We start from the raw sequence: 25,810 nt of genomic DNA, 5'->3' as shown, positions 1-25,810 counted from the left end.
TGGAATTTGAAAAGGTAAACTAATCATTAGCAATCATAACCACGAAGAGAGGTAACCTGCCTCTTTGTTTTTTGTTTTGTTTTACATCGTCTTACCTTTCCCTGATTGAAATTGGAATCCCTCCCAGATAGTATGTGCCGAAATCGAATATTTCACCTTCAATTCTGATTTTTTTAGAATTCACATTTATCCACATGAGTTTTTGGGCTTTCCCGATTTTGATCTGGATCTAAAATAAATGAGAGATGAGTCAGCAAGCAATGGGCAATTAAAGGATCCTATTCACCGTGGTTCAGAGCTATTATGTTTTTATTTCCTTCAGATTCATTATATACATGGTAGGAAGATTCTGAGCCATAGAACTTTTGGATAAAAATATAATATTAAAACATTTTAATAGAAATGTTTGCATTTGAAATTAATCATGTTTTATATATGCCATATATACATATATATATTTCATGCCCAAATATTCTGATTTTGAGAGATGTGTCCCTCATCCTTTAATAACTGTTAAGTTAGTCTGGTAATAGAAAAATGTCCTGGCACTGACTTAATTCTAAAGGACTGAGGACATTTAACAATTCACGTGAACACGTTCAAAGGATGTACCGAATGGTCTTTTCCGTTGTTGACAGTGTGGGTGACTCCTTTTTCTTTTGGTGGCTCTGAATTCAGTTTGTAGCGCACCAGGAGATTGCCATCTTCTATATTTAGAGATATGAAGCGATCCTAGAGCATGGAAACAATGTAGATTACCAGAAGATTCCACCAAAGAATACCTAGAGGGCTGGGATTCAGTTACTCTCAAGTTACAAACTGCTCTCAGCTTCAGCTGCCTCCTGAACAGGCAGGTCCCAGCCTTAAAATCTAATCCGCTGATAGCACGGACGATAGTGCCGTGATATCCCATTGCCAGGATGGGTATGACAGTTAAATATTGTAAGCAGTGTTCAACATCATGCACGGTGGCTAGCACACAGGAAAGACACAATAAATGTATCTGTTATCATGATTTTGTTTCATACGATCCATAAGCAGCATGCATGAATGGAAAGTGAAAAGACACAGATCATTAATATCATTTGAAAAGATGGCTGCTACCTTTTGGAGAGAGGCACGGTCCCAGACGTCTGCCGCCATCTGCTTGCTGACTTATTGCTATGTGTCCGCCTCATCCCCCTCGAGCATCCCCTCCTTCCATTCGCATGTGGAGGGATCCCTGAGGGCCCTCAGAGGACCTCCTCTTCCCTCCCACCTGCCTCAAAGTCATAGTCACTTCTGCAGCCCAATGCAGGTGTGTGCCCATGAAGCCCAGATGCTTCCCTCCAGCCAAGACTTGTCTTCCCAGGGCCAGATCTGCACATCTGGTTACCTTATTGTTACCTTATTGTTACCACCTGCACACGTGGCTTACTGATACCTCAAATTCTGAGTATCTCAAGCAGAGCTTGGGACCTACATGCCTCTATCATACCTCCCAGCTGCCAAGCCTGACTCTCCGCCCTTCCTATCACTCTCTCCCCTCCTTTCACTCTCTCACCAGAAATCCCCTTGCTGAGCCAGCCACAAACCTACTAGGAGTCACTCTTAATCCTCTCTCTCTTCCAACCAAATCTTGTCGGTTCCACCATTTCTTAACTTTCCATTTCATGCCACCCAGTCTCGGCCACACTTCTTTTTTTTTTTTTTAATATTTTTTAAGCTTATTTATTTTCAGGGAGGGAAAGAGTGAGTGGGGGAGGGACAAAGAGAAAGGGAAAGAGAGAATCCCAAGCAGTCTCCACACTTAGTGCAGAGCCCAACACTGGGCTTGAACCCACCAAGTGAGACCACGACCTGAGTGGAAGTCAAGAGTCAGATGCTCAACCAACTGAGCCACCCAGGTGCCCCCACTCTGTCCCTTCTTGCCACTCTACAGCCAGAGAGCTCTGTGGAAATGTCAGCGCGGGCATGTTTGATTATCCTCCTTTGGTCTCAGGATAGAGTCCTGACTCCCCAGCACATGTTGTGAGGCTCTGATCACCCCTTCAACTCTGTTTCTCCGTGTTCCCTCTGCTTCCCGGTGCTGCAGCCACAAGGGCCACGGTTCCATCCCTGAGTCTCCCTGCCCTTCCCACTTCCGAGTCTTCTTTGTGCTTCGTTCCCCACAGGGATCACCCTTCTGCTCTGTCCTCTTCAAATGCTGTCTTCTACTTTCCTCCGGGTCTCAGATTATCCATCCTTTGCTCAAGAAAGTCTTTTACACATCTTCATTCACCCCAAACCTTTCCTCTATACCACTCATGGTCATTGTGATAAATTAATGAACCAATTACTGAGTATGGCTTTGTTAAATATTTGTCCTCCCCTCTAGAATATAGGGTCCTTGAGGGCAGCAACTGTGTCTGTCTTGGTTGTAACTGCAACCCCATCACTGCGTAAGGAACATACTTGAAACAGACCTTTCCTTAGAAAGATATGCTGGGGGGCGCCTACGTGGCTTAGTCAGTTAAGTGTCTCACTCTCGAGTTTGGCTCAGGTCATGATCTTGCGGTTCATGGGTTTGAGCCCTGCTATTAGCATGGAGCCTACTTGGGATTCTCTTTCTTCCTCTCTCTCTGCCCCTCTCCACTCTCTCCCTCTCTCTCTCTCTCAAAAATAAGTAAATGAACTTAAAAAAATGATACGCTGAGGAATTTCTGATATAAGGCTTGAAAGTTTATTCTTCCACAGTTCCCTAATGATCAGAAGGCCTCTTTTTGAAGTCTGCTGACAGAGTCCTTACTTAAAAGGAACAACAGTCCTTATCTGAATCCTAAACCTTGTCCTAGGGAGCCAGTCAGGGTTCATCACACTCCAAATCAACAGAGTCACATCGACTCACTGAGTAATGAGCATAGCAGTGCTCAAAATCATTTTCTCTCATCTGGTTACTAATGGTATTCCATATATTCTCTTCTAATATGAATAGCATTTCTGGTTCTCAGTCTCCAAGAACTTCAAAACATAGTGCCAAGAAGACCTTGTTTTAGAAAACAACCACCTGAAGATGCTGTGTGACTGCTCAGCTCCTTACACTCTATAGGCAGGTCAGGTCCTTCCCAAACCCTCAGAACTGGTTCAGCCTCGGAATCTCCCAGAGGGTCAAGACCAGCCCCAGACAAAGGGGTTGGATCAGGTCTGTGTCCCCACCCTGCAGGTAGAAGGAGCGGGTCACACCCCAAACTCCTTATCCATCCCACATTCAAAGACAGAGATCCCATGGGCTGATCCACGAGGCAGTAGTACTTCCAGGAGTGGGCAAGTCTGGGCCCATCCCCCAGCAGATGGCACTGACCATGACTTGGAGAGTCACTTCGGATTTCTCCAAACTAGACTGAAGAATGGCCTCCAGAAACCACAGCTGCTTGAAAACAGAGAAGCTTCCACGTCTTGGGAAGCCAGGAATCAGGCCAATAGGGACGTAATTCTGCACAGTCTGGCGAGAGCCGGACTAAGATGCAAACAGCAGGAAATCAAACAGTCTGGCTCTCAGAGACCCTGGGAGGTCATCACATGATTTCAGGCAGAATAAGTTGATTATTAGGCAAACAGCAGTTTTCAAAGAATAAAACTGACAATGGCATGTTTCGGTGGCATGTTCTCAAACTCCCGATTACCTGCGTATACTCCCATAGCCAAAAAAAGCAGCATTGGGCCGAGAGAAAAGATGTGGGTAACATCTGCACATTTTTTCAGATCTAGTTAGTTATTTATAATAACCCAGTTACCACGAAGTTGCTTAACTGAATGGAAATATTGGGTAGTGTTTGGATGTTTATCATAGAATACCTGATTTTCTGCAAAGAACAGCAAACCTCTATCCACGGTGGTTTGAATCGTTTGTCCAAAGGTCGGGAAGGGAGCATTTGGTTGAGTTGGAACTCGAGCATAGCCTGTACCTTCAAAATAATTTTTGTCTGACTCTTCCTTTCTCCTGTCAACATCAAAGATCACAGGTTAGAACACAGCAGCAAAGGACCACCACTCAAGACGGTTTATTAATAGGAGATGCTGCCATCTAAAAACCAGAGCAAAGCCCATGCAACGTAGCTGTCATGATTTTGTTAAAGAGAAAACATCTTTAGAATGTTAAAATAGCCAGCTATTTGTCCTGGATGTGCTCTTATACGCTATGATAATCAAACCCTAGCTCAAAAAAGCTAACAGTTAAGGGGCACCTGGGTGGCTTAGTTGGTTACGCATCTGACTCTTGATTTTGGCTCAGGCCATGATCTCACAGCGGGTGAGAGTTCAAGCCCCGCATCGGGATCTGCGCTGACAGTGCAGAGCCTGCTTGGGATTCTCTCTCCCTCCCTCTCTCTCTGCCCCACCCCTATGCACGCACACATGCTCTCTCCCTCTCTCTCAAAATAAAAATAAATTTTAAAAATAAATAAATATTTTTTAAAGCGATAATAGTTAAAGAGTCTCCTCTTAACTGTCTATTTAGGAACCATCTACTTAGGAAGATGTGGCCTAGCAGCTGAAGACTTTGAAACGTAAAAAATTATTAACTTGAAACATAATTTTATCCTGAGTAATAAATAGTCTGTCCAAATCCTTTTAACTATAGGGAAGTCAGGAAGCTCAAGACAGCAATTTTCAAAAAGGTCCAGCTGTCAGAGTACCTAGAAAGTCATGGTGCACTTCATGGACCAACATTTTTTTTTTTTTTTTTTTTTTTTTTTTTTTTTTTTTGGCAACTTCAATATATAATTTTGTGCCTGAATCAGGTACCATCTATTACTGAATATTTTGTGGTAGGAGGCACCAAACATTTAAGAAGGGTTTATTTTTTTCAAAATTGAGAAAACTCTATCGCTCCAATATTTTATACAAATGAGGAAACTTTAGGAGTGGATTAGCAGTGTGGCGTGCGATCATAATTTAAGATCTGTTGGCCTAAAGCTATCAGTGACATCAACAGCATCCTATTGGCTCATCCATTTATTATACATAAAACAGCTGCAAGTTCTCAAAATCACAGTTACAGAGACACTAGTGCCTGGTTTTATTTACCTTCTACAAGGCTCTACTTCAGTTGTGTTGAGATTGAAAGTTTTTTTGAAGTTGTACAAGCTCAGAACATTTTCATTGAGGTCATCCAGTTCAATACAACCTTTGTACGGAGGGAACCTTAGTCTGGCAGGAAGCTAAAAAAAAGGAAACCGAAAATCTAATTCAACCAAGGACAGTGGTCAGGTCGATCAAGAGCAGTATGAATCCATCACTTTTAACTATCCCTGCAGCCTAGGGGCTAAGAATGTGGACCTTGGAGCCAGAGGCCCTGGCTTTGCTATTCACCAGATGCTTGACCTTGGGCAAGTTATTAAACCCCTCTGTCTCAGTTTCCTCATCCGTGAAATGGGAATAGTAATGCCTTCTTAAATTAATCTACTTGGGGCGCCTGGGTGGCTCAGTCAGTTGGGCGTCCGACTTCAGCTCAGGTCACGATCTTGCAGTTAGTAGGTTTGAGCCCCACATCAGGCTCTGTGCTGACAGCTCAGAGCCTGGAGCTTGCTTCAAATTCTGTGTCTCCTCCTCTGTCTACCCCTCCCGTGCTCATGCTCTGTCTCACTCTGTCTCTCAATAATAAATAAAACATTAAAAAAAATTTTTTTTAATTAATCTATTTGCATCTTGATCACTGCACAGAGGAAATGCTCAAGAACTGTTAGCATTTATCCCTGGATATGCTTTAAGAATATATAGTTAAGTTCATTTTATATACAATGGATAATTAAAATAGAGATGTGAGGTCATTACACCAAATTAAAATTTAAATATTTTCACTCAGTGAAATAACATTGACACTTACTCTAAAGTCAGATGGGTAACCTCCAACATAAAATACAACATTTTCAGGGTCCAGGTTGAGGAGGGTGTTGCTGTTTCCATTCTCCATGTCATGGAATTGGGGTGTTTCGGGTTTACTGGATGTGGCTTTTTTGGTGTAATTTAGGCTTGCAAACTGATAAATTCTGTTTAAAAATAAACAAGATTATATTTAAAAATTACACAAAAATTGAACAAGTCAAAGCCAAGATACTAAAAATGGGGTTCAGCGGTACATACAATGGGAGTTTGGTGAGTGTGGGTCAGATTAACAAAGAGCAGTGGTCAATGGGACTTGTACCTCTGAAATTTCACCCGGTCCATAACTGCCTCCTGAGTTTCGCTCTCGGTCAAGCTCTGGTCCACTTGGAGTTCAGACTCCTGTTCTCCCAGGTTGTAGACACACGTGAGCTTGCCATCTACAACTGCCATGCCGATGTAGTCCCTGGAGGCCTGGAGACGGAAAGGCCACCTTAGTGTACTTCACAAGCACACTGTTTCTCTGAACTCCCCATCCCAGGAGAGTGTATTTCAAATATCTAATGGGTTTTACACAGTAAGACTTGGGAAGACAAAATAAATGAGGTACCTCCTTGTACAGAATGATACAGACAGAACATTTAATTAATAATGTCTGCACTGTCTTTGCTCCTGGTTTATTGCACTCATGTATTCACTCCCCCGTTGGCCAAATCTCCAAATATTTGCCAAGCACTTGCCATAAAGATGAACCAGATATGAACTCAGGTCTCCACTAGAGTTTAGTCTGGTAAGGGAGATAAGCCATTTTTGTTCTCCCTGTACCATGCAATGATCTCTTAGCACTTTGCTATGCCTCTGTTGTAACATCTAGAACCCTGTATTATCACGGTCAGCTACGTATGTATCTGTCTTCTCTGTTAGAATACAGCACCTTAGAGTACATATGAAGTTTTCAAATTGTGGTAAAATATATACACAACATGAAATTTACATTCAGGAAACAATTTTTGTTTGTCATAAATACAGGATGTGGCACCTTGTAGGTAGATGGTACAAATATTTTGAAGGAATAAAGTAATGTGTGTTTTGTTATAATACAAAGCAGAAAGTCATGTCATAACAAAGCTACAGATAAAGTACCAACACTTCAAAGCATGAGAGAGTGATTAATAATAGTGTCAGTTTTAGGAATCTTTAAATACCACATCCACTAATGACAGCCAACTTTCTAACTGACTAGAATTTTCCAGAACAATGTTTCAGACATTTTTTCCCCCATAGCCATTGTATGCTAACCCAGCCAGTGATTACCTTTTCCTCTGACACTTAAGTTGAAGAAATATATTTTAAGAGGAGGGGCTAAAAGCTAAAATGAACTGTTCAAAATGTCTGTAGCAGTTGTGGTTTAAAGAATTTAGAATTAAAAAGAGATGGGCATTAATTAAGCAGGAGAGGCTTCATTTCACTCTGGTCCTCATCCACCCATGTTCCCACCCCTGCAGACTTAAGGGTCTGGGCATTCTGACAAGGACAGGGTCACAGTTTTGTGAGGAAGAAGCACTGTTGATTTCCATGAAACCTTGATATTGCCGCCCCGGTTGTGTATGGAGGGGTGCTCATCTTTAACCCCTGGTGTGTACGTGCTCACGTGTACACACACATGTACCACATGCTGAACCCACTGGGCAAGGCCTCTCCATCAGATAAGGCCAGCAGGTAACAGTCTGTGATTGATGGAAGACCCCCTTGTGGTGCCATCAGAGGCGGTAGAGTCTGCTGATGTGTTGGTGGGACTCCCTCCTGCTACACCAATGGAAGCCAGGAAGTTTTGACACACTGGTGACAACGCGCCTCAAAAACCATATTGTTTTGGGCCACAATTCAACCCACAAATAGCGGCATTCCCTAGGGTGATGGCGGCTCGATCACCCCAACAGCATTCCTGGGGAAGCCTGCTGCTATGTCATGAGGACACTTAGCAGCCCTACGGAAAGGACCTCGTGGCATGGAAGACACCTCCTACCGACAACCATCACTAACTTACGAGGTGTGTGAGTCAGCCAAACTGGAAGCAAATCTCCAGCCCCAGTCAAGCCTTCAGATACCTGCAGCCCCAGCCAACATCTCGACAGACACCTCATTAGAGAGACCCGGAATCAGAATCATCTGGGTTAAGCTACTTTGAACATTGTACCATAGAAACAGCATGAAATAATATTTACTGTTGTTTTCGACCACTAAGTTTGGTGGTCAGGCAGCAAATATATAACCAACATTCAAAAAAAAAAAAAAATTCCCAAACCATACTGTTTTAAAAACAAGAGAAATGTCAAAGCAATACCTACATCTTTATTTCCGAGGTACATCACAAACATATTCTCAGTCCCCCCATTTTCTTTTGACTCAGGTCTTTGGAGAAACAAAGAAAGAGATGTGTATCCTTTCAAATCATCTAGGTCATCCGGCAGCCGGACTTCAACTCCAGATTTACCATTGAACCTCATGGGGACAGCAACCTACGAGGGAAAAGATCTAGAGCATTAACCATTCTCCTGTGAGGAAAGGGGGTGTGCTTGCAGTGGTAGCCTGTGCCTCTGACGCGAATCCTTTCAGCTCTACCTTTCCCAGTTGTTATGATAAAGAGCAAAGGAGTGTGCATGACTCCTAGACCTGGATTATAAACTCATGAAGCTGTTTTAGGGGCTGGGTAATAAAGCATCCATGTTCTTCCTGTTTATAGGCCAGGGGTCTATGAGAAGTGCATCTAATTCTCTGTGCCAGAAATGATAATCGCTATTATCATAGTTGCAACTAGGAGGTTTTTGTGCAGATGAGCTAACGTGTGGAAACACTTAGCATGGTGCCTGGCGCATAGTAGATATATAATACTTCAAAAATATTTTTAAAATAAATTCTTCAAGGAATCATTCCCGATTAATATGTTACATGTTATGGTTGCTTTTATTACAGTCCTTAAAAATGAGTGCATCAGGGCTCTCTAAAAATAGTGAACCGAGAAATCAACCACAGTGCCTTTAGGGTACTGATACTCTGACTTGGCTTCTCAACCCTCTGTCTGCAAATATCTCACAGGGGGTGGACGAAAAAAGCAAGATGTTTCATTAGTATTATTTTAGGCCAAAACAAATTCTGATAGAGAAGTGTCAGGAATTCAAGTAACTGTCAAGTTAAAATAACAAAGGCTGATGAATTTGCATTCCAGTGAAGAAAATTTGCTATAATCCTGTGTTTAGAACACTGCCCTCACTGATAGGAACCATTCCTCCACCCTCAATAAAGGTGGATTCTATAACTTTAAAGTTATAACAAGAAAGTGGGTCCTGTGCAGCATCATACCAGCACATTCTGCTCACAGAACCCTACCTGAACTTGCAATAACACTTCACCAGGTGAGGTGTGGAGGAGAACTGTTCTTCCTGCCTGCATAAACTCAGTGGGGAGGAAACTGCTTCAGGTCCCTAACATACCAAATCATTTAGGGCATGAAGGTAATGTGCACTTTTGAAGGATGACAGGAGGAAGTGAACTTTCACATTTCAAACAACTAAAGAATTAGAGCAAGAAAGACAACCAGTTTCCGTGTAAACAAACGCCTTCCCTTTCTTGATGAATGTGTTAACCTCTCAAAGAAGGAGGCTTAGTGCCTGGCAATGTGGGGACACACCTACCTTATTTGCAGCATCTCTGGCCTGCTGAATTAGCTCCCGGATACGGTCCACGTTGTCAGAGATATTGCCCAGTGGCAACAGCTGTTGGTTGATACTTTCAATCTTGCTCAAAATGTCAGGCAGTTTGTTGGTTAATTTCTTCACTGTTGATGACATTACAGAACAGAAATTTGTAATTGTGAGTTGAGAAAAGGTTAAATACAGATCTTCTCATTGACACCATTTGTCAATGCTGGGTCCCGTTTGGGTCCCAAATATTGGACAGGATGACTCAGAGTCAGGTGATACCTTTCCTAAATACATCGTGGATTCTATCCTGCAGTCTAGATATCAAATCATCTTTCTTAACCACTACAGAAGAAGATAAATCTTTATTTTTTGAACCTTAATATCAATTGTAATTTAATACCTCATGATTAGGGGACCTATATCTCCACTCTAAAAAAGGGAAACTCAATACCAACGTCAATGGGTTAAAAAAAAAAATCCCACCTAGACTTTCTAATAGAATACCCATATTCTTTGAAGGTGTTATGTGAAGCGGTTTTCTAATATTTTAATTTCTAATTTCAGACTTTATCAGGGAAGAATTCACATAAACTGACCAAAGTGCATAACAATGGAGAAAATGGATAGTATGTCCTGTCTGAAGAATGCTTGATACCTGAGTTATCTGCATCAGTGAGAGCCTTGTTGAAGTCTTCTCTCTGTGTGCTCCCATAGGTATCCTTAATTCTTGCCACATCTGTCTCAATAGGGTTGAGCCCATCTAGAACTTCATCTGTGATGTCGTTGGCATTTCTGACCATGCTCTTTGCCCTACTGATCATATCACTGATGTCATCTAAAGCACACAAAAAGAGGGAGGTGTAAGTATCTTGAATGCTCGACAAAAGAAGCCAAGTACGGTGGGTAGGGAGATACTGACCTCTCTGTATCCCACGAAGGTCATCTCGGATGGCAGTGATATTGGTATCAATCAATCCTTTCTGAACTGTCATAACTTTCAGAGTTTGCTGTAGGTTGTTGAGAGCCGGACTGATTTCTAAAATTAAATAAACCATCATGAGGCAATTACCCTATGGATTTTGATCCTCCATTGGTATTGGTGGCCCCTGAAGTAGCCAGCATCTGCAGAGCATTGAGCAGACCTGAATCTCAGAGATGTTCACTATAGGTGCCTAGACCCACAGTTCCAGGGGCCTCCAGTTCCAGAGGCCAGGAGTATACCTGAGCCTGTGGCATCCAGCTGCTTGGAAATGCATCATGAACAAAGTGAGAGGCTTAGTCATTTAGGGGCAGTTCGACTTCCACTTTGGTCAGGGCAAACGTCTCTGCTTAGTGAAGGAAAGGGATGTGCATTGTCTGGCTCTAGTCTGGGCTTAATATTAGTCATACTTATTGAATGAATGAGTGAATGAATGAATGATGCCTCTTCAGAGTATAATAAAGAAGTGCTGTTGAGACAGCCTCATCCAAGCAAATGCACTCACAAAGTAGGCATTGTTTGTTTCTGTCCACTTCCAAACTGATATATTTAAGGGGATTCAGTGAAAGGGAGGGAGTTCACAGACATTCCTAGCTGATAACATTGCCACTTTGAGGTAATGGAAAATGACCAGTGAATGCTTTAAGGCCAAAGTGATGATACACGGTTTAAATTGTGATTCCAGGACTGATTTAAATAACAATGTAGACAAATACCCTATGATCTCTCTTATATGTGGAATCTAAAAACACTCCCCAAATACAAGGAACCTATTAGGGGCTGCCCAAGCCCCCGGGAGGTGAAGGGGATCAAAAGGTAAAAAGAAGCATGCTGGTAGAAAACAAAAGAAAAAATATCAATGTAGTTAGCATCCTAACCCTACTTAAAACAATCCTCACCTCTTAGCTTATACTTTGTAAAGGGAACAGATGTCACATCAGGAAATTTTAATTCCTGCAATTTGCTAAGCAAATCATTCTATGTTAATACATATTTTTGGTAGGTAATTTTTCATGTATTTAATTTTTAAACATGAAAAAAGATAAATATTACTGTCAGAAGGCATCTAGTCACTCAAAAATGCTGACATAGTTTCTTGGCCATGAATGAACACAAGAGACCGGAGAAAATCAAGAAACACCATTTTCAGAACACCAGAATTTGGTGAGATTGAGATGGTTTAATTGTTTTGTAAAAAATTAAATACATGGGAAATTTTCAAAGATAAAATGTATGATTCAAAAATTCTCATGCTTCATAGTAGTAGTAATTTTTGGTACTTTTACTTACTAGCATTTTAGGACTTAAGAAACGTTGAAGCTCTGGTGACCTGAAACTATTATCTGGGCCTTAAATGAGAGACCAGCCCTGCACACACCTCTATGCTGTGTAGGTTCCCAATGCCATGGTCACTGATTACCTTTGAGATTTATGTATATTCATGAGGTTCTAGTTAACTTGGTATATGTTAGAATATTGGGCGGAAACATCAAATCTATTAAATATATCACACATTTGCTTCCAGAATTTGCTGTTTTTCCTGGTCTTAACAGGACGTTTTCAAACCCTTGGCTATCCCAGCCTCCCCTTCCCCGCCAGGCTCCAATACCTTGCCGTAGCTTCTTCTGTGTTAGCTTGGCTTCCTTTAATAGTTTATCACTGTCAGAACTCAGGGTTTTTGCTTTTCTTGGAAGATCTTCCTTTATCACCGTCTGAAAGCAAACCATTTACCAGCCTTAAGCACGTAGCATTCCTTAGGAAATGTGGAGTAAGATTTTTTCATCCTACTCTAAAAGCCCTTATCTTCAATCTTTAAAGGATGAGGTTCAAAGGTAAGGGGGAAGTTTAAAAGGACTGTTCCTGAAAAGATACAGTTAGGGCTGTACATAGATATATGTGGCTTGGGGAGGTAGACACTTCCCTGGTGACATACTAACAAATCATGTGATACCTGTCTCATTCTCTCCCTGTTGTTTGTACAATACCCTCTTCAATAACTGAAGAAAGAGAAGAGTTGCTTTTAAGTTTTTAATATTTGGGAGATAAAAGTCTTTAACCTTCAAGAAGGCCTATCCCCTAATTGATATTTAATATTTTATGCTTTATTCTTAGATATGGCAATATTATATGGTACATGTAAGATCACACAGGACTCCAAGACATGCCCAGGTGTTAAGGCAAATGACAGGAAATAAATGGTTACCAAATCGCGTACAAAAATTTCCCTCTTCTTTGTGAAATGCCAATACTTAATCATGGTCTAAAATCATACCTAGAAAGAAGCACGATACACTACTCATCTTGGCTCAACATTGGTAATCGGTAGAATTTCTATCTGGTTTCACAAATGGCTTTTAAAACTGCGCTACACCTATCAAAACAGTCACGTAAACACAGAAACGATCCACATCTAGAGCAAGTTCAAGTCTATTCTATATAATAAGTTCTAATTTAAACTAAGGCTTGTTGGGGCGCCTGGGTGGCTCAGTCGGTTAAGCGTCTGACTTCGGCTCAGGTCATGATCTCGCGGTCCGTGAGTTTGAGCCCCGCGTTGGGCTCTGTGCTGACAGCTCAGAGCCTGGAGCCTGTTTCGGATTCTGTGTCTCCCTCTCTCTCTCTGACCCTCCCCCATTCATGCTCTGTCTCTCTCTGTCTCAAAAATGAATAAACGTTAAAAAAATTTTTTTAAACTAAGGCTTGTTTACATTCCTCAGTGCATATGAAAAGAAAGTAAGACAATGAGTCGTCTCCAGAGTGCATCCAGAAAAGGTGCCAGTGCGGGTGCCCACCTGGAGGGCAGACTCAGATGCGCTAGTGGCCTTGTCAGCCGCGTCCTCCGCTGCTCTGATGGCGTTGAGGATATTCTCGTAGGCGGTGGCAGCATCCACTGCACAGCGCACCAGCTCATCCCCACTGGCATTCCTCTTGATCCTGGAAGACAGTGTGGGTGAAGGGCTCCAACAGCCTCCACTGCCTGCGGCTGAAGGCCCCTTCACCTCCCCCTCCCAGCCTCCTTGATTAGCCTCCTCATCTGGCAAATGGAGACCTGCGCTGGCAAGGATCTATCTGGGAATCACACCCCCAGGGCAGCTTGGGTTCGGACCGGGCCCTGGGTCCCGCCCCCCTGCCCTATTCTGGAGCCCCAGCTCAGTCAGGGAGGCTTTCACACTAGGTCCAGCAGCTCCTGCGGTTAGACCTGGGGGGTCACTCACTCCTCCAGCTGCTTTGCCAGCTTCCGTAAAGACTGCGCGTGCGTTTCTGCCTCCACCACCAGGGAGGCTTTACTGGCGGACTGAGAAAGTTCTCTCACTTTGTCACTTAGCTCACGTCTTGCTTCATTTAAAGTGGCAGCTAGTTTTTCATATTCCTATTTTTTTCAAGTAAACAGAGACAGTGTCACTTTAAGCAAAGAATGTATATACCGTTTTCTCAAACTCTGTCATAAACTTCACGTTCCCAGGATGCATTATTTCAGTAGTGGCACTGATAACATTTTTGCAAGTTTTACCACCATTTGAACAATTTTCTTAGGGTGGGTACCCCTTCTGATAAATTTTATAAAAGCACACTGTCATCATTAGCATAAAGTTGTACGAAACCGAAACTTTTTTTTTTCTACTCTAGAAATAGCGATAACAAAAGATATTTGCAAAATGCCCATTGGGCTGCTAATGTGGTCAACCTATTATGAGTCCTAAATAAGTTCTGCTAATAAAAGCATGCTTGATATTTTAAAAACAGCATTCCAATTTTTTTTGTTATCACAAAAGCAACATCTGCTCACTGTGGGCTAATTAAGTAATACAAATAGACATACAGAGGACACATCATTCACACCCCCCACGCCCCAAGGGTAGCACCACGGTAATGAACATCTTGGTTTATTTCCTTCCATCTAAAAGACATGTATTGCAGAAAAAAAAAATGTTAACCCAGTTCATAGTTTCCTCATATAGAATCTGAATGTTTCTCAGTGTTCAGAGAACAAGTTTTGCCTCTACCTCCTGGCTTTTCCCCATCAGCTGCAGCAGCGTGTTGGTCTGCAGTAAGGAAGAGTCTGCAGTGCTTAGGTACTTGGTGAAATCACTCTGTAGGGAATTCATTTCTTTAACTTGTCTCTGGAGAGAAGAAGAAGAAGAATCTGTTTGAACTACATGGTATACGACCAGGAAGCACAGGCATATCTACTGCACAACAGCACAGAAGTCGTTTCGGAGTCATAATGTTTTCTTGAAACCGAAAGATCATCTAGGCAACTAGAAAGTGCGGGGAAATCAGTTCACTTTGCCGCGTGGGTGTGTTGTCATGGTTTCCTCAAACTACATGCCAACGAAACAATAGTTCGCATCATTGCAGAAGCTTTCTAAACTGGGGGCAACTGGGCCAGTGAGGTGGAAAGGTAAGTAAGCTCTGGTTTGTGAGGCAGCATGAGGGATTTTCCTGAACAAAGCAGCACCCATCATCGCGACGCCCCACATGCCAGGCCCTGTGAGGTTGGAGAGGCGCTTCAATGAGAGGGTACATGGGATCTGAGAAGGCCAAGCTAGGAGCCGCCAAAGCTCACACACCCATAAAATCGGATCACGCACCCTTCCCTTGGCATCATCAGTGACTTCCAACAGCCGTCTAACGAGGCCTTGGGAATTAAGCATACTGCCATCGACTAAGATATTATTTGTTTTCTTTGACAAGTTCTTCTTTTGGGGGGTCAGTCCTACATTACTCCACTTTGATGTTACTGTCATTTAACAACGCCTCACATTTATGTTGCTGTTGCAGCATACAGTGTGCACCCCTGAAAAAATATACTATAGAATCCCAAGCTCCAGATTCTGTCTCTGCAGCTCCTGCATGAGGCCTGTATTTTAATCTATTTCCTGTAAGATAATGGCTTAAAATGCCCTTATCAGTGATTATGATAATGATGTTTACACAGCTGACACAAAAAATCAGTTATTTAAAGCATATATTATATACTCTGATTTAATTATAACAATATTGGTTTAATTTCTCATCTACTTGGCAACATTATTCCTCCAGCACTCTGTCAGCCAGGGGCAGGACTAAAGCAATTTGCTCTGCTTTCTCTGTGGTTTAAGTTCACAATCTATTCTGGTGACTGGGGAGGAGGAATAACTTTGGTTTTGCATTTAATCCCTTACTCCTGTTTGATTAGCATCTGCCGTACAGACAGGTGTGCACAGACTAGACATACAGACAGGTGTCTGGCTCTGCCGCTTTATTAATGGTAAAGATCCCTGCCCCCCTCATCCTTGTCGTTAAGAAAAGTGTGCAGATTCTGACTGTGAACCCACCTTGATGGATTCCAAAGTCTTCTCGTTTTCTCGGTTGAGGCCAGTGGCCTGCTTTGCCTGGGCAGCTGCCTCTTGTAGTGCGGCCCGCAGATCACTGAGTTTGGCCTCGTACTCATTTAAAGAATCCCGTATGTTCTTGACAAGTGCACTGTTCTCCACTTGGTGGTTTTCCAGCCAGCTCCTTATCCGATTCAGCACTATAATACAACACATTTTTGTTTTCCACTTGAGAGAGGAGTACCTCTAAGCTAAGCTGTAAAGTCTACAGAGGAAGAATGAAGTTTCTCCTCATTTCATGGTTTTCCTTGAACTTGCAAGTGAATGGGAAAGGAAACTAACATTTATGGAGCACCTGCTGTGGTTATGTGGGCACACAAAACCACATGAAAACAATGATAGCAGTCTCATGTTTCAGATACGCAAATGGAGAGCCCAAGAAATTAGGTGACCGACCCAATGTTGCATGACCAATCAGCCTTGGCACTTGAACGTTCAAGATCTGCAGAGGACAGAGCATGTGCTCCTAACACTGCTATTAACACTACCAACTAACACTACTACTAAATACTACTAACTGCAAACTAACCCTGTCTCCTCCGTCAAAAGCAAAGACTAGTAATAAATTTAAACCATACAAATGCTAAAAGAAAACTGCTACCATCTGCATATTAACCATTGACACATCATTTTACCGGAGAAGAAAGATCAGTATTTGAAAAAATATGCACCAGACTTCTATTTCTCACAGTTTTGAACTAATGAGGCATTTTTCCTAAGTAAAACCTTTAGAGATATTCTGTTAATTTCTACTACACCAGATTTTGGTTCCTGCAATAGTAGTGCTAATATCGATTTGTGATTCAAGACCCCTGTGCTGGTGGGGGTGGCCATTAAAAATGATATAATGAGAAAGCTGAATGGAGCTGAATGAAGAAAGAATAAAAATGCAGTTAATAAGGAAAAGGCAATACCAGTGCTGTTATCTTAGGAGAAGAACCTATTTTTTTTTTCTTGCATGATGGTAAGATGCTATATTCCACAACCTCTTGGTAGCCTGGAGGAGCTACCCATTCTCACACCATGCTCTAAAAGTTGTGAACACCGGGGCACCTGGGTGGCTCAGTTGGTTAAGTGTCGGACTTCGGCTCAGGTCACCATCTCACGGTTCGTGTGTTTGAGCCCCACATCGGGCTCTGTGCTGACAGCTCAGAGCCTGGAGTCTGCTTCAGATTCTGTGTCTTTCTCTCTGCCTCTCCCCTGTTCACGCTCTGACTCTCTCTCTCTCTCAAAAATACGTAATCGTTAAAAAAAATTTTAATAAATAAAAAATAAAAGTCATATACGCTGAAATGACTAACCTAGCCACCTGTACTGGGGACCTGATATTGCACTTTGCACACTGTATTTCAAGCCCATTAGAATGGGTTGCATACAAGGATTTGGGAACATCCTTACGGAGCTGAGCGTCTCTTTTTTCAGCTTCTGCTTCTCTCAGGTGCTTTCCAAAGTTGCGGCTCCGTAGCTCTGTCATCATGCGCTCTGCTTCAGCCAACTCTCTGGAAAAATCCCCTGACGGCACATTGTTTCCTTCCCCATCTGTCCCAGAGATCTGCTTCAAGAGAACTAGAGAATATCGAGTAGTTTATTAAACTGGGAATTCTGGACTCCAGTAGACTACTAAAAAAAAAAAAAAAGGGGATTTTTATGGAAGGTTCATATTAGTTTTTCAGTATCATTACAGGATCTTTTTCATAATATTGAACTCTTAAGGAGAAATTCTTTCAGAGCATGGGGGCACAGAACACGCTATGTAATAAAAAAAATATTTAATTGGATTGAGTAACTCCTTACTGTGCACATTCCGGATGACATTTTTAATCTTTGTGTCCAGCTCCTTTGTGCTTTGGGTTGTCCGATCAACATTGTTATGCAATGTTTGTGCTTTTCTAGAATTTATTTGAACCTATATGAAAAATAAATTGATTACTAACAAATTATGTTGATCCGGGGGTGGAGGGGGGGAAACTAACAATATTTTGAGGACAACAACAACAGAAAGTTAACGTTATTGACCTAACACATTACCTTTTCTTGCAAAGCTTCAAACTCTCGATTCAGATTACTCAGTTCTTTTTCCAGACCATCCATTTTTAATCCATGATTTGAAATGGCAGAACGGTAGTTGAGTAACTGATTCTGAAAGTAAAATGCAAAATTAATCTCACATTAGAGCAGAAATTTGGAGTAAGTCCTATCAACTTGGTAATCCCGGTGGTGATATGGAAAGATTCGTTTAGCAAGCCCGATGCTGGCCCACAGGAAATTATTTGGTTCTTTGAAATCAGCTACTTGAAGAATCTACTTTCTGATGTGAGTTGTGATATGGTTCTAAAATAAACTTATAACCGTGAAAAGACAAGAGATACTTTCCTTGAGTTAGTAACCGAACCTTACAGAAATGAGGATACCACTTACCTGATATCTTACTTTCCAGACTCTACAAAACGCTCAGTTGTTTTTAACCTATATTTAACATTGTAATACTAAAAGCAGTGCCTGAGGCTAATTTAGTGAAGGAAGCATCAGATTCAAAGAATTTTTTAGCAGGAAGGGAACTGAGAGCTCATTTAATTGAATGCTGTAGGGATGATCATTGATTGCTTAAGGATCAGAATCCAGGTCCCCTGTTTTTTTGGATACTAAACAGTTTCCTTACTTTTAGAGGGTGACATTTCTGCACATAATCTCTAGAGTAGTGATTATTTTCAATTTTTTTGGGAAAAAACTTGTTAATATCTTGAAGAAATTTACAGGAAAAAGCTATACTATTACCTCCTATTAACTTGCTATTACCTATACTATTAACTTCCATGTGACAGAGCCAGCATTGGGGGGAACAACACAGGCTTTACAGCTTAGGTCCAAACACTAGGTCTGCCGCTTTTGAGTTTTATCTCCTTCATCAGCAGATTGGGGATTATCATATTAAGCTGCTGGGTTTTTTGATGATATTATCAAGTGTCACGTACATATGAACATTGAAAAATGTTGTTTTCCTTCTCACGCTTCTTCTTAAGGAATTTTCACAGTGTATGTGTGATCTAGGAAGAAGACAGTTCTATTTTAATTTTAATACAGGAAAACTGAGGCATGTCATTCTATGGAGTGTTAGTAGAATAGGTACAGTGAGTAAAGCATGGCCTTTGGAATTTGATCTTGGTTCAAGTCCTAGAACCCGCCATGTGCAAGCTGTGTGATAGTAGGCAAGTTACTTAGCTTTAACATACCTGTTAAATGAAAATAAGACTATTTTCCTTATAGGATTCTGTAAGACATAAATAAAGCACTGAGCACAGAGCCTGGCACATAGGACAGGTACTGAAATGCTGGCTCCCTGCCCTTCATTGAAGAAGTGCAGGGTTATATTCATGACATCAGAGTAACTCCAGGGGCTTCTTTTTCTCTCAAAACATAATGGCTTTTTTCCTCTCTATATTAAGAGCCTGTAAATCATGGACTAAAATTTACCCTGATGGGATGAAAAAGAGCCATTTTTCTAGTATTATTTTTTGCTATATAAAGTTCACTCTTGAACAATACTGGTTTGAGCTGCCTGTGTCCACTTATACATGGATTTTTTTCAATAAATATGTAAGAAGATCTTTTGGAGATTTGCAACAATTTAAAACAAACTCACAGATGGACCATGTAACCTAGAAATTCCAAAAAAAAATTAGAAAACCTTAGGTATTATTGTAAGAATACAATATGTAATACATACACAAAATAGGTGTTAACTATTTATGCTATTGGTAAGGCTCCTGGTCAACAGTAGCCTGTTAGGAGTCAAGAGTTATATGCAGATTTTCAACCGTGCAGGGGGTCAATGTCCCTAACCCCCATGTTGTTGAAGGGTCAACTGTGTACTCAGCTATAAGCACTAATGGGTTTGGAATCAGCCCTCATTTTAACAGCACTTCTTAAACTTTCCCCAAAGCCTCTTTCACTATGTCCAGTTTAGGGTTTATCTCCTCTACTGAATTCTTTTACTTCAATGAATAATTTTTTTTTCATTTTCATAATTTTTAATTGAACATTTTCATATGTACCTCTTCTTGTTTGGTTTCTAGTGTTTTTAACAGTATTCTAATTTTTTGTTCCTTCTATTGAATTGTTACTCTTCAAAGTAATTTTCAGATTGTCCCAATTTTAATTTTATCTAAAGGGAACTCATCTCTTGTGGTTGCTTTTGTTGGATGTCTTTTGTATTGTTACTTGTCTCTTCCCAATGTTTGCAGGTAAATATTGCACGCACACACCCGCAACTCCACTTCTGCCTGCACTCTCTGTGCCCTAACCAATGATCTTACGGTCATCGCCATTCCCACCCTAGATCCTCTAGTCCAGAACCAGGTCTTATATTGGCAGCTTAGGACTTGCACACTATGGTCATGTTGAGGATATCACATTCCAGTACAGATCCTGGTTTGTGAATCATGTCCATCCAGGTCTTGGCTCATAAGGTTGTAGCTTTCCTAGTCTCTCATATACTCACTGCTCAACAATGAGCACTGGGCAGTTTCAAGATTGTTTTTCAGTCTCCATTCATAGGCAGAAATGCCCTCAGTTTCCTCTAGGGAGCCTGCCTCTGGCCCTGTGGGACTTTAGCCCTATTACTTATCCTCTTGGCCACCTTCTTTCCAAGCACACATAGAATATTCTCCTAGATGAACCATATTCTGGGCTATGAAACAAACTTCAACACATTTTTAAAAACTGGAGTCATAGAAAGTGTGCTCTTTGACCACAACAGAATTGTGTGAGAAATCAATAACAAGAAGTTATCTGGAAAATGCCTAGTTTGGAAATTAAACAACACATTTCTAAATATTCAGGGGTCAAAGACATGTCCCAAGGAAATTTGAAAATCCTTTGAATTGAATAAAAATGAAAACACAACAACTCAAAATGTGTGGAATACAGCTAAAGTAGTGCATTGGGGGAAATTCATAGCATTAAATGCTGATTTAGAAAAAGAAAGGTTTAAATCAGTAAGATAAGCTTTCATCTTAAGAAACTAGAAAATGAACAGCTAATTAAACCCAAAGCAAGCAGAAGGCAGAAAAAATATGAATAACAGAAATCAATGAAATTGAAAATAGAAAAACAATGGAGAAAATCAATAAAATAAGATCATTAAAACTGATAAACCTCTAGCCAGAATAATCAAGAAAAAAAGAGATGACATAAATTATTGATATCAAGAATGGATGAGAGGCTATTACTACAAATTTTTCAGGTATTAAAAGGATAATAAGAAAAACTATAAACAATTTTATGTCAATACATTTGAGAATTTAGATGAAATGAAAAAAGTATTTGAAAGGCACAAATTACCAAATGTCACTCAAGAAGAAACATAACCCCAACAGTCCTATATCTATTTTTAAAGATTGAACTTATGGTTCATTTTTTTAAAAATCCCAAAATAAAAAATCTTCCAACATAGAAAACCCCAGGCCCACCATTTAAATAATTCCACCATTTAGAGAAGTAATACCAATTTAATACAAATCTGATTCTTTTGAATGCAAGATACTCAGCTAAGGGCTCTAGAAGAAAAATTAGCCCAGAATCATTCACTAAGTAAAGAATGTTCTTGGGGCTCTTGGGTGGCTCAGTTGGTTAAGCATTCAGCCTTGATCTCAGTTCAGGTCATGATCTCATGATTTGCAAGTTCAAGCCCCGCCTTGGGCTTCTGCACTGACAGAGTGAAACCTGCTTGGGATCCTGTCTCTCTTCTCTCTGCCCCTCCCCTGCTTGTGCTCTCTCTCTCTCTCTCTCACTCTCTCTCTTTCTCTCAAAATAAATAAATAAACTTTAAAAAAGAATGTTCACTTAGAGTATTAGTTTCGTATGTTCACTAGTATTTTCCACCAGTAAATATCTAGTCTTCATTTGGATCAGAAAAAGCGTTAAATGGAGTCAACCTCTCTGTCTCCTGCTTGAGGGGTATTCATTCATGCAGCATCTATACCCCAAGTATCGATTCTGGACCCAGCATTGTTGCTGGGTGCATAGGGTATTTACCCTCAGGTCCTTGGTCTGGGTCTCCAAGTGCTTCATCTGTTCCAAAGTGCCGGTGCTGGCACTCAGGCCCTGCAGCTGAGACTTGACCAGGTGGAGCTCGTCACCCATGGTGGCCAGGTCATTCAAGAGTGTCATCACACAGCTGTCACAATCTGTAGGGGCCACAATCAAAGGCAAATGTGCCGTGGACTGAAGCCACAAGAATGCAAACAGAATACGAGGGCTTAAAGCCCAGTTAATATGCACATAGATCATCACAGTCAAAAATCACAATCCTGGACTTCTCAGGGAGGGATGCAGATTCTGCCCAAGAGAGATCTCTGGACAGGAAGCATTTTAAAAAGAAGCAGTGGAGTGGGGGAAATGGGTGAAATGGATCAAAAGGTACCAACTTCCAGTTATAAGATAAATAAGCCTTGAGGATGTAATGCACAACATGGTGACCATAGTTAACAACACTGTATTGTATATTTGAAAGCTGCCGAGACAGTCTGTCTTAAAAGCTCATTACTAGAAAAAAATTGTTAACTATGTGAGGTGATGGCTATTAACTTACTGTGATAACCATTTTGCAATATATACATACATCAAGTCATTATGTTGTGCACTTTTATACAATGCTGCACGTCAATTATATCTCAATAAAATTGGAAGAAATGGTGATTCTATGCAACTTGTTACTTATTTTGTGTGTGTAAAAATAATAATAAATAGCTTTTATTTACCGAGAGCTTGCTATTTGCCAGGAATTATGGTAAGATTTGTAAGCACTTCCCCAGCAACTCTGTGGGGTACATATAGTTATTATATCCATTTTACAAATGATTAAACTGAGGCTTGGGGAAGTCAGGTCACTTGCCCAAGGTCATAAAGCTGTGAGTTAACAGAGGCTGGGCTTGACCCTAAGAAGTCCTCCCCCTACCGCCTCCCACCATGGCTTTCCTAACCTGGAAAGTGCACATCCCAGCACGAGGTTCACATATCTTAAACTAAACCTCACAGCTGGAGGCGGGGGGTGGGGGGTGGGGAGGGTTCTTTTCTCACCATCACATTCTTCTCCAGGGCTGCCATCTTTGGGCTCTTGGTCTATGCAGTCTGAAACAAGGAATAACCAAAGTAGATATTGTTATTCAACCTCCTCTTCATCTGCTTTTTAATTTGGCTTTCAGAAAAGCTAGTTTGAGAAGATTTTAGTCACCCAACTATCTGGCATCGTTGGCTCTTCCCTTCTCCCTCTTTACCTGTGCCATCGTTCAGGGAGCTTTCCCATCTCTTACCAGTCTTGCTGCAGGAGCTTCTCTCGTGACGCCCCTGACTGTATATTCATTTTCTTCTCTATAAAAGGTCATGATATTCTTATCTAATTAAAACCCCCTAATCATTAGTGGTAAAGCTTTCTTCATTTGATAGTTTCCTATACAACTATTGACTTCTCTTCCAGTATCATTCAAGAACATTCAGTAAACATTGATTGAGCACCTTTGAGCATCTATGGCGTGCCTTGGCCTTGTGCCATGTACAGGAAATACGAAGCTAGGAAGACAAAAATCCTTGCTGTCCTGTAGTTTACTGGCCCTCAGGGGAAGCAGATAAATCACACAACAGTGTGACAGATGCTGAGAGAGAGATATGCACACAATGTTAGTGGACCCACACTGCCAATTACCACAGATATGAGCTAGACTTTGAGGTTCTCAACTAGAGTAAGAGAAAACCTACTGGTCTTCCTTGGATGTTCTTTACTCTTTCCATTTCTACTCTTTTCCCCGCACCATGCATCTTTACAATGAAATGCCCTCTCCCTTCCCTCTAGAAAAAAAATCTAATTTCACCACAGGAAATCACAAAGCTTGACATTTTCCTAGACAAGCTACAAGGAGGCTTTCACATTTTGTCTTCTCAGCAGCAGGCAATATTCCACACTTTGTGTGTATATACACATACTTTAAACTACATTTAATTGTAACATAAATAATAGAAGTTCACTATGGAAAGTTTGGGAAAATCAGAAAAGTAATATAAAAACATCACCCTTGATCCCACCACTCAAAGACAATCAGCGTCTCTTTTCTATATATTTGTAGACATTTTAATTTATCATATATAATCATGGGTTTTTCTTACTCATCTTTTTTTTTTTTTGAGAGACAGAGAGCACACACATGCAAATGGGGTTAGGGTGGGGGTGGAAGGGGAGGAAGAGAGGGAGAGAGAGAGAGAGAGAGAGAGAGAGAGAGAGAGAGAGAATCTTAAGCAGGCTCCACACTCAACATGGAGCCTGACACAGGGCTCAATCCCACAACCTGGGATCGTGACCTGAACGGAAATTAAGAGTCAGACGCTTATCCAAATGAGTCACTCAGGCAGCCCACTCACCTTTTTAAAAAAATTACTCATTCTTAATGCTATGGATAGTTATGTCACTTTTATTTCCTCAATTAAGCTGTAAATTTCCTACGACCAGGAAACAGTTTTATTTTCTTCACAATCCCCCACAGCACTTTGAATAACCCAGGGAGGACTTGCCTCATGTGGGTGATTGATTTATCAGTGCAATTTTCTTAACAAGTTTTAATGTTGACCACCAAGGAATCTGTACATTATTAATTAAAATAAAAAGAATGAAAAAGAGGGGGCAAAACCTCAGAGAAACAAAAAGTCTGATGCGTGAGTGTTTTCTTCCATTTGGGGAGCAAATAGTCACCATCCTTATTTCAGGTTTCTTTGCTGCTGTTGTTATTAGAGTGGAAGAAAAAGACGGTTGTAAAGATAGTAATCTCATGAATATGCTGTGTGTGATGTTGAAGCTTCTCCTCAAATACCTCTCTTCACAGAACTCATGTTTTTCTAAAACAGTCTTTTTCATCTTTAAACACATGACACTTCTTCCTTAGGATGACTTAACGTAGACCTCCCTCTAGCTTCCATTCCTTGGGTTCTACTTCTTATGCCACATAGAACAAACAGACCCTTCTCCCACACATCAATCAGCCTCTCAAATACATCCTTTCCAAGTCTTCTTTCCACTGTCCCGGTTTGTCAATCCTTCCTGTGACATGGTTCCAAGTTTTTTCAGTATCTCCACTTCTTCTGAACAAACCGTAGCTTGTCTATTGTCTTCTAGAGACAGAAGTCCGACATGAGGATTTACACGAGCAGCATGCCAGGGAACGGCAGACCACCTGGTGTTAGACTCTAGAACTCACTGAAGATTGTATGAGGTGTCCTAGGGGCCATATTACTCTCTTGAGCCATAACGAACTTGCTACTGACTAAAGCCTTAGTCTTTTTCACTTGTTGCTACTAAGTCACATCTCACTTATCACACACTTATTTTTATGCCATTCAACTATAAGACCATGGGCTTATCCCTAACATAATGTTGTCTTAGAATTGGCCCATTATTCTAGGGCTTGAGTCCCTTAAATATTCTAAATGTGCCACAGGAGGCATTTTCTATCTTTCCCCACTTTGTGTCATGTGATAACTGGGTGGGCATGCCTTCTACATTCCCATTCAGGTCAAAAGTGTTGAACAAGATAGAGCCAAGGATTAAGGCGCAGCGCATGTCAGAAGATAGCTCATTCTGGACTGATAATACTCCATTTACTTTATATTTCTTTGGGAGCAGTCACTTGACCAGATCTAATCTATACATTCAGGGTGCAGTTCTTCATCTTGTCCATAACTGTAAGATTAGAGATTTTATCTAAGGTTTGGCATTACAGTATATCTGTGATATTTTCTTGATAAATCACGTTAATATTCTCTGCTGAAGAAGGAAGAAAATCATCTTCCTTTTCCTTCCAAGTTGTTCCTAATGAGCCCACACTAACTCCTAGTGATTCTTTTCCTTGGTATGTGAAATCCATCCCAGTTATACCACC

At 41.1% G+C, this 25,810-nt stretch overlaps 1 protein-coding gene across 3 annotated transcripts in view; it reads right to left on the bottom strand.

Annotated features, from left to right (window-relative positions):
• The window catches only part of LAMA3 (laminin subunit alpha 3), a 272,108-nt gene that overhangs the window by 31,628 nt on the left and 214,670 nt on the right, over nt 1-25,810 (bottom strand). For all 3 annotated transcript variants that reach the window (XM_078435375.2, XM_078435376.2, XM_078435377.2), the window contains 20 exons: nt 22,968-23,018; nt 21,924-22,075; nt 17,919-18,029; nt 17,685-17,796; nt 17,289-17,456; nt 15,834-16,030; nt 14,520-14,636; nt 13,731-13,885; nt 13,308-13,449; nt 12,128-12,230; nt 10,459-10,575; nt 10,195-10,374; nt 9,531-9,673; nt 8,187-8,357; nt 6,161-6,312; nt 5,843-6,005; nt 5,044-5,177; nt 3,814-3,958; nt 613-732; nt 96-229 (listed from right to left, as the gene is read on the bottom strand). In XM_078435375.2, coding sequence (XP_078291501.2) covers nt 96-229; nt 613-732; nt 3,814-3,958; nt 5,044-5,177; nt 5,843-6,005; nt 6,161-6,312; nt 8,187-8,357; nt 9,531-9,673; nt 10,195-10,374; nt 10,459-10,575; nt 12,128-12,230; nt 13,308-13,449; nt 13,731-13,885; nt 14,520-14,636; nt 15,834-16,030; nt 17,289-17,456; nt 17,685-17,796; nt 17,919-18,029; nt 21,924-22,075; nt 22,968-23,018 — 2,767 coding nt within the window. The remainder of the gene's footprint in view (nt 1-95; nt 230-612; nt 733-3,813; nt 3,959-5,043; nt 5,178-5,842; nt 6,006-6,160; nt 6,313-8,186; nt 8,358-9,530; nt 9,674-10,194; nt 10,375-10,458; nt 10,576-12,127; nt 12,231-13,307; nt 13,450-13,730; nt 13,886-14,519; nt 14,637-15,833; nt 16,031-17,288; nt 17,457-17,684; nt 17,797-17,918; nt 18,030-21,923; nt 22,076-22,967; nt 23,019-25,810) is intronic.

The sequence above is a fragment of the Panthera onca genome, chromosome D3 (genome assembly GCF_046562875.1).
Source record: "Panthera onca isolate mPanOnc1 chromosome D3, mPanOnc1 haplotype 2, whole genome shotgun sequence".
NCBI classification, from domain to species: domain Eukaryota; kingdom Metazoa; phylum Chordata; class Mammalia; order Carnivora; family Felidae; genus Panthera; species Panthera onca.
The sequence above is the reverse complement of the archived record's forward strand: the minus strand, read 5'-3'. Positions and strand labels throughout refer to the sequence as shown.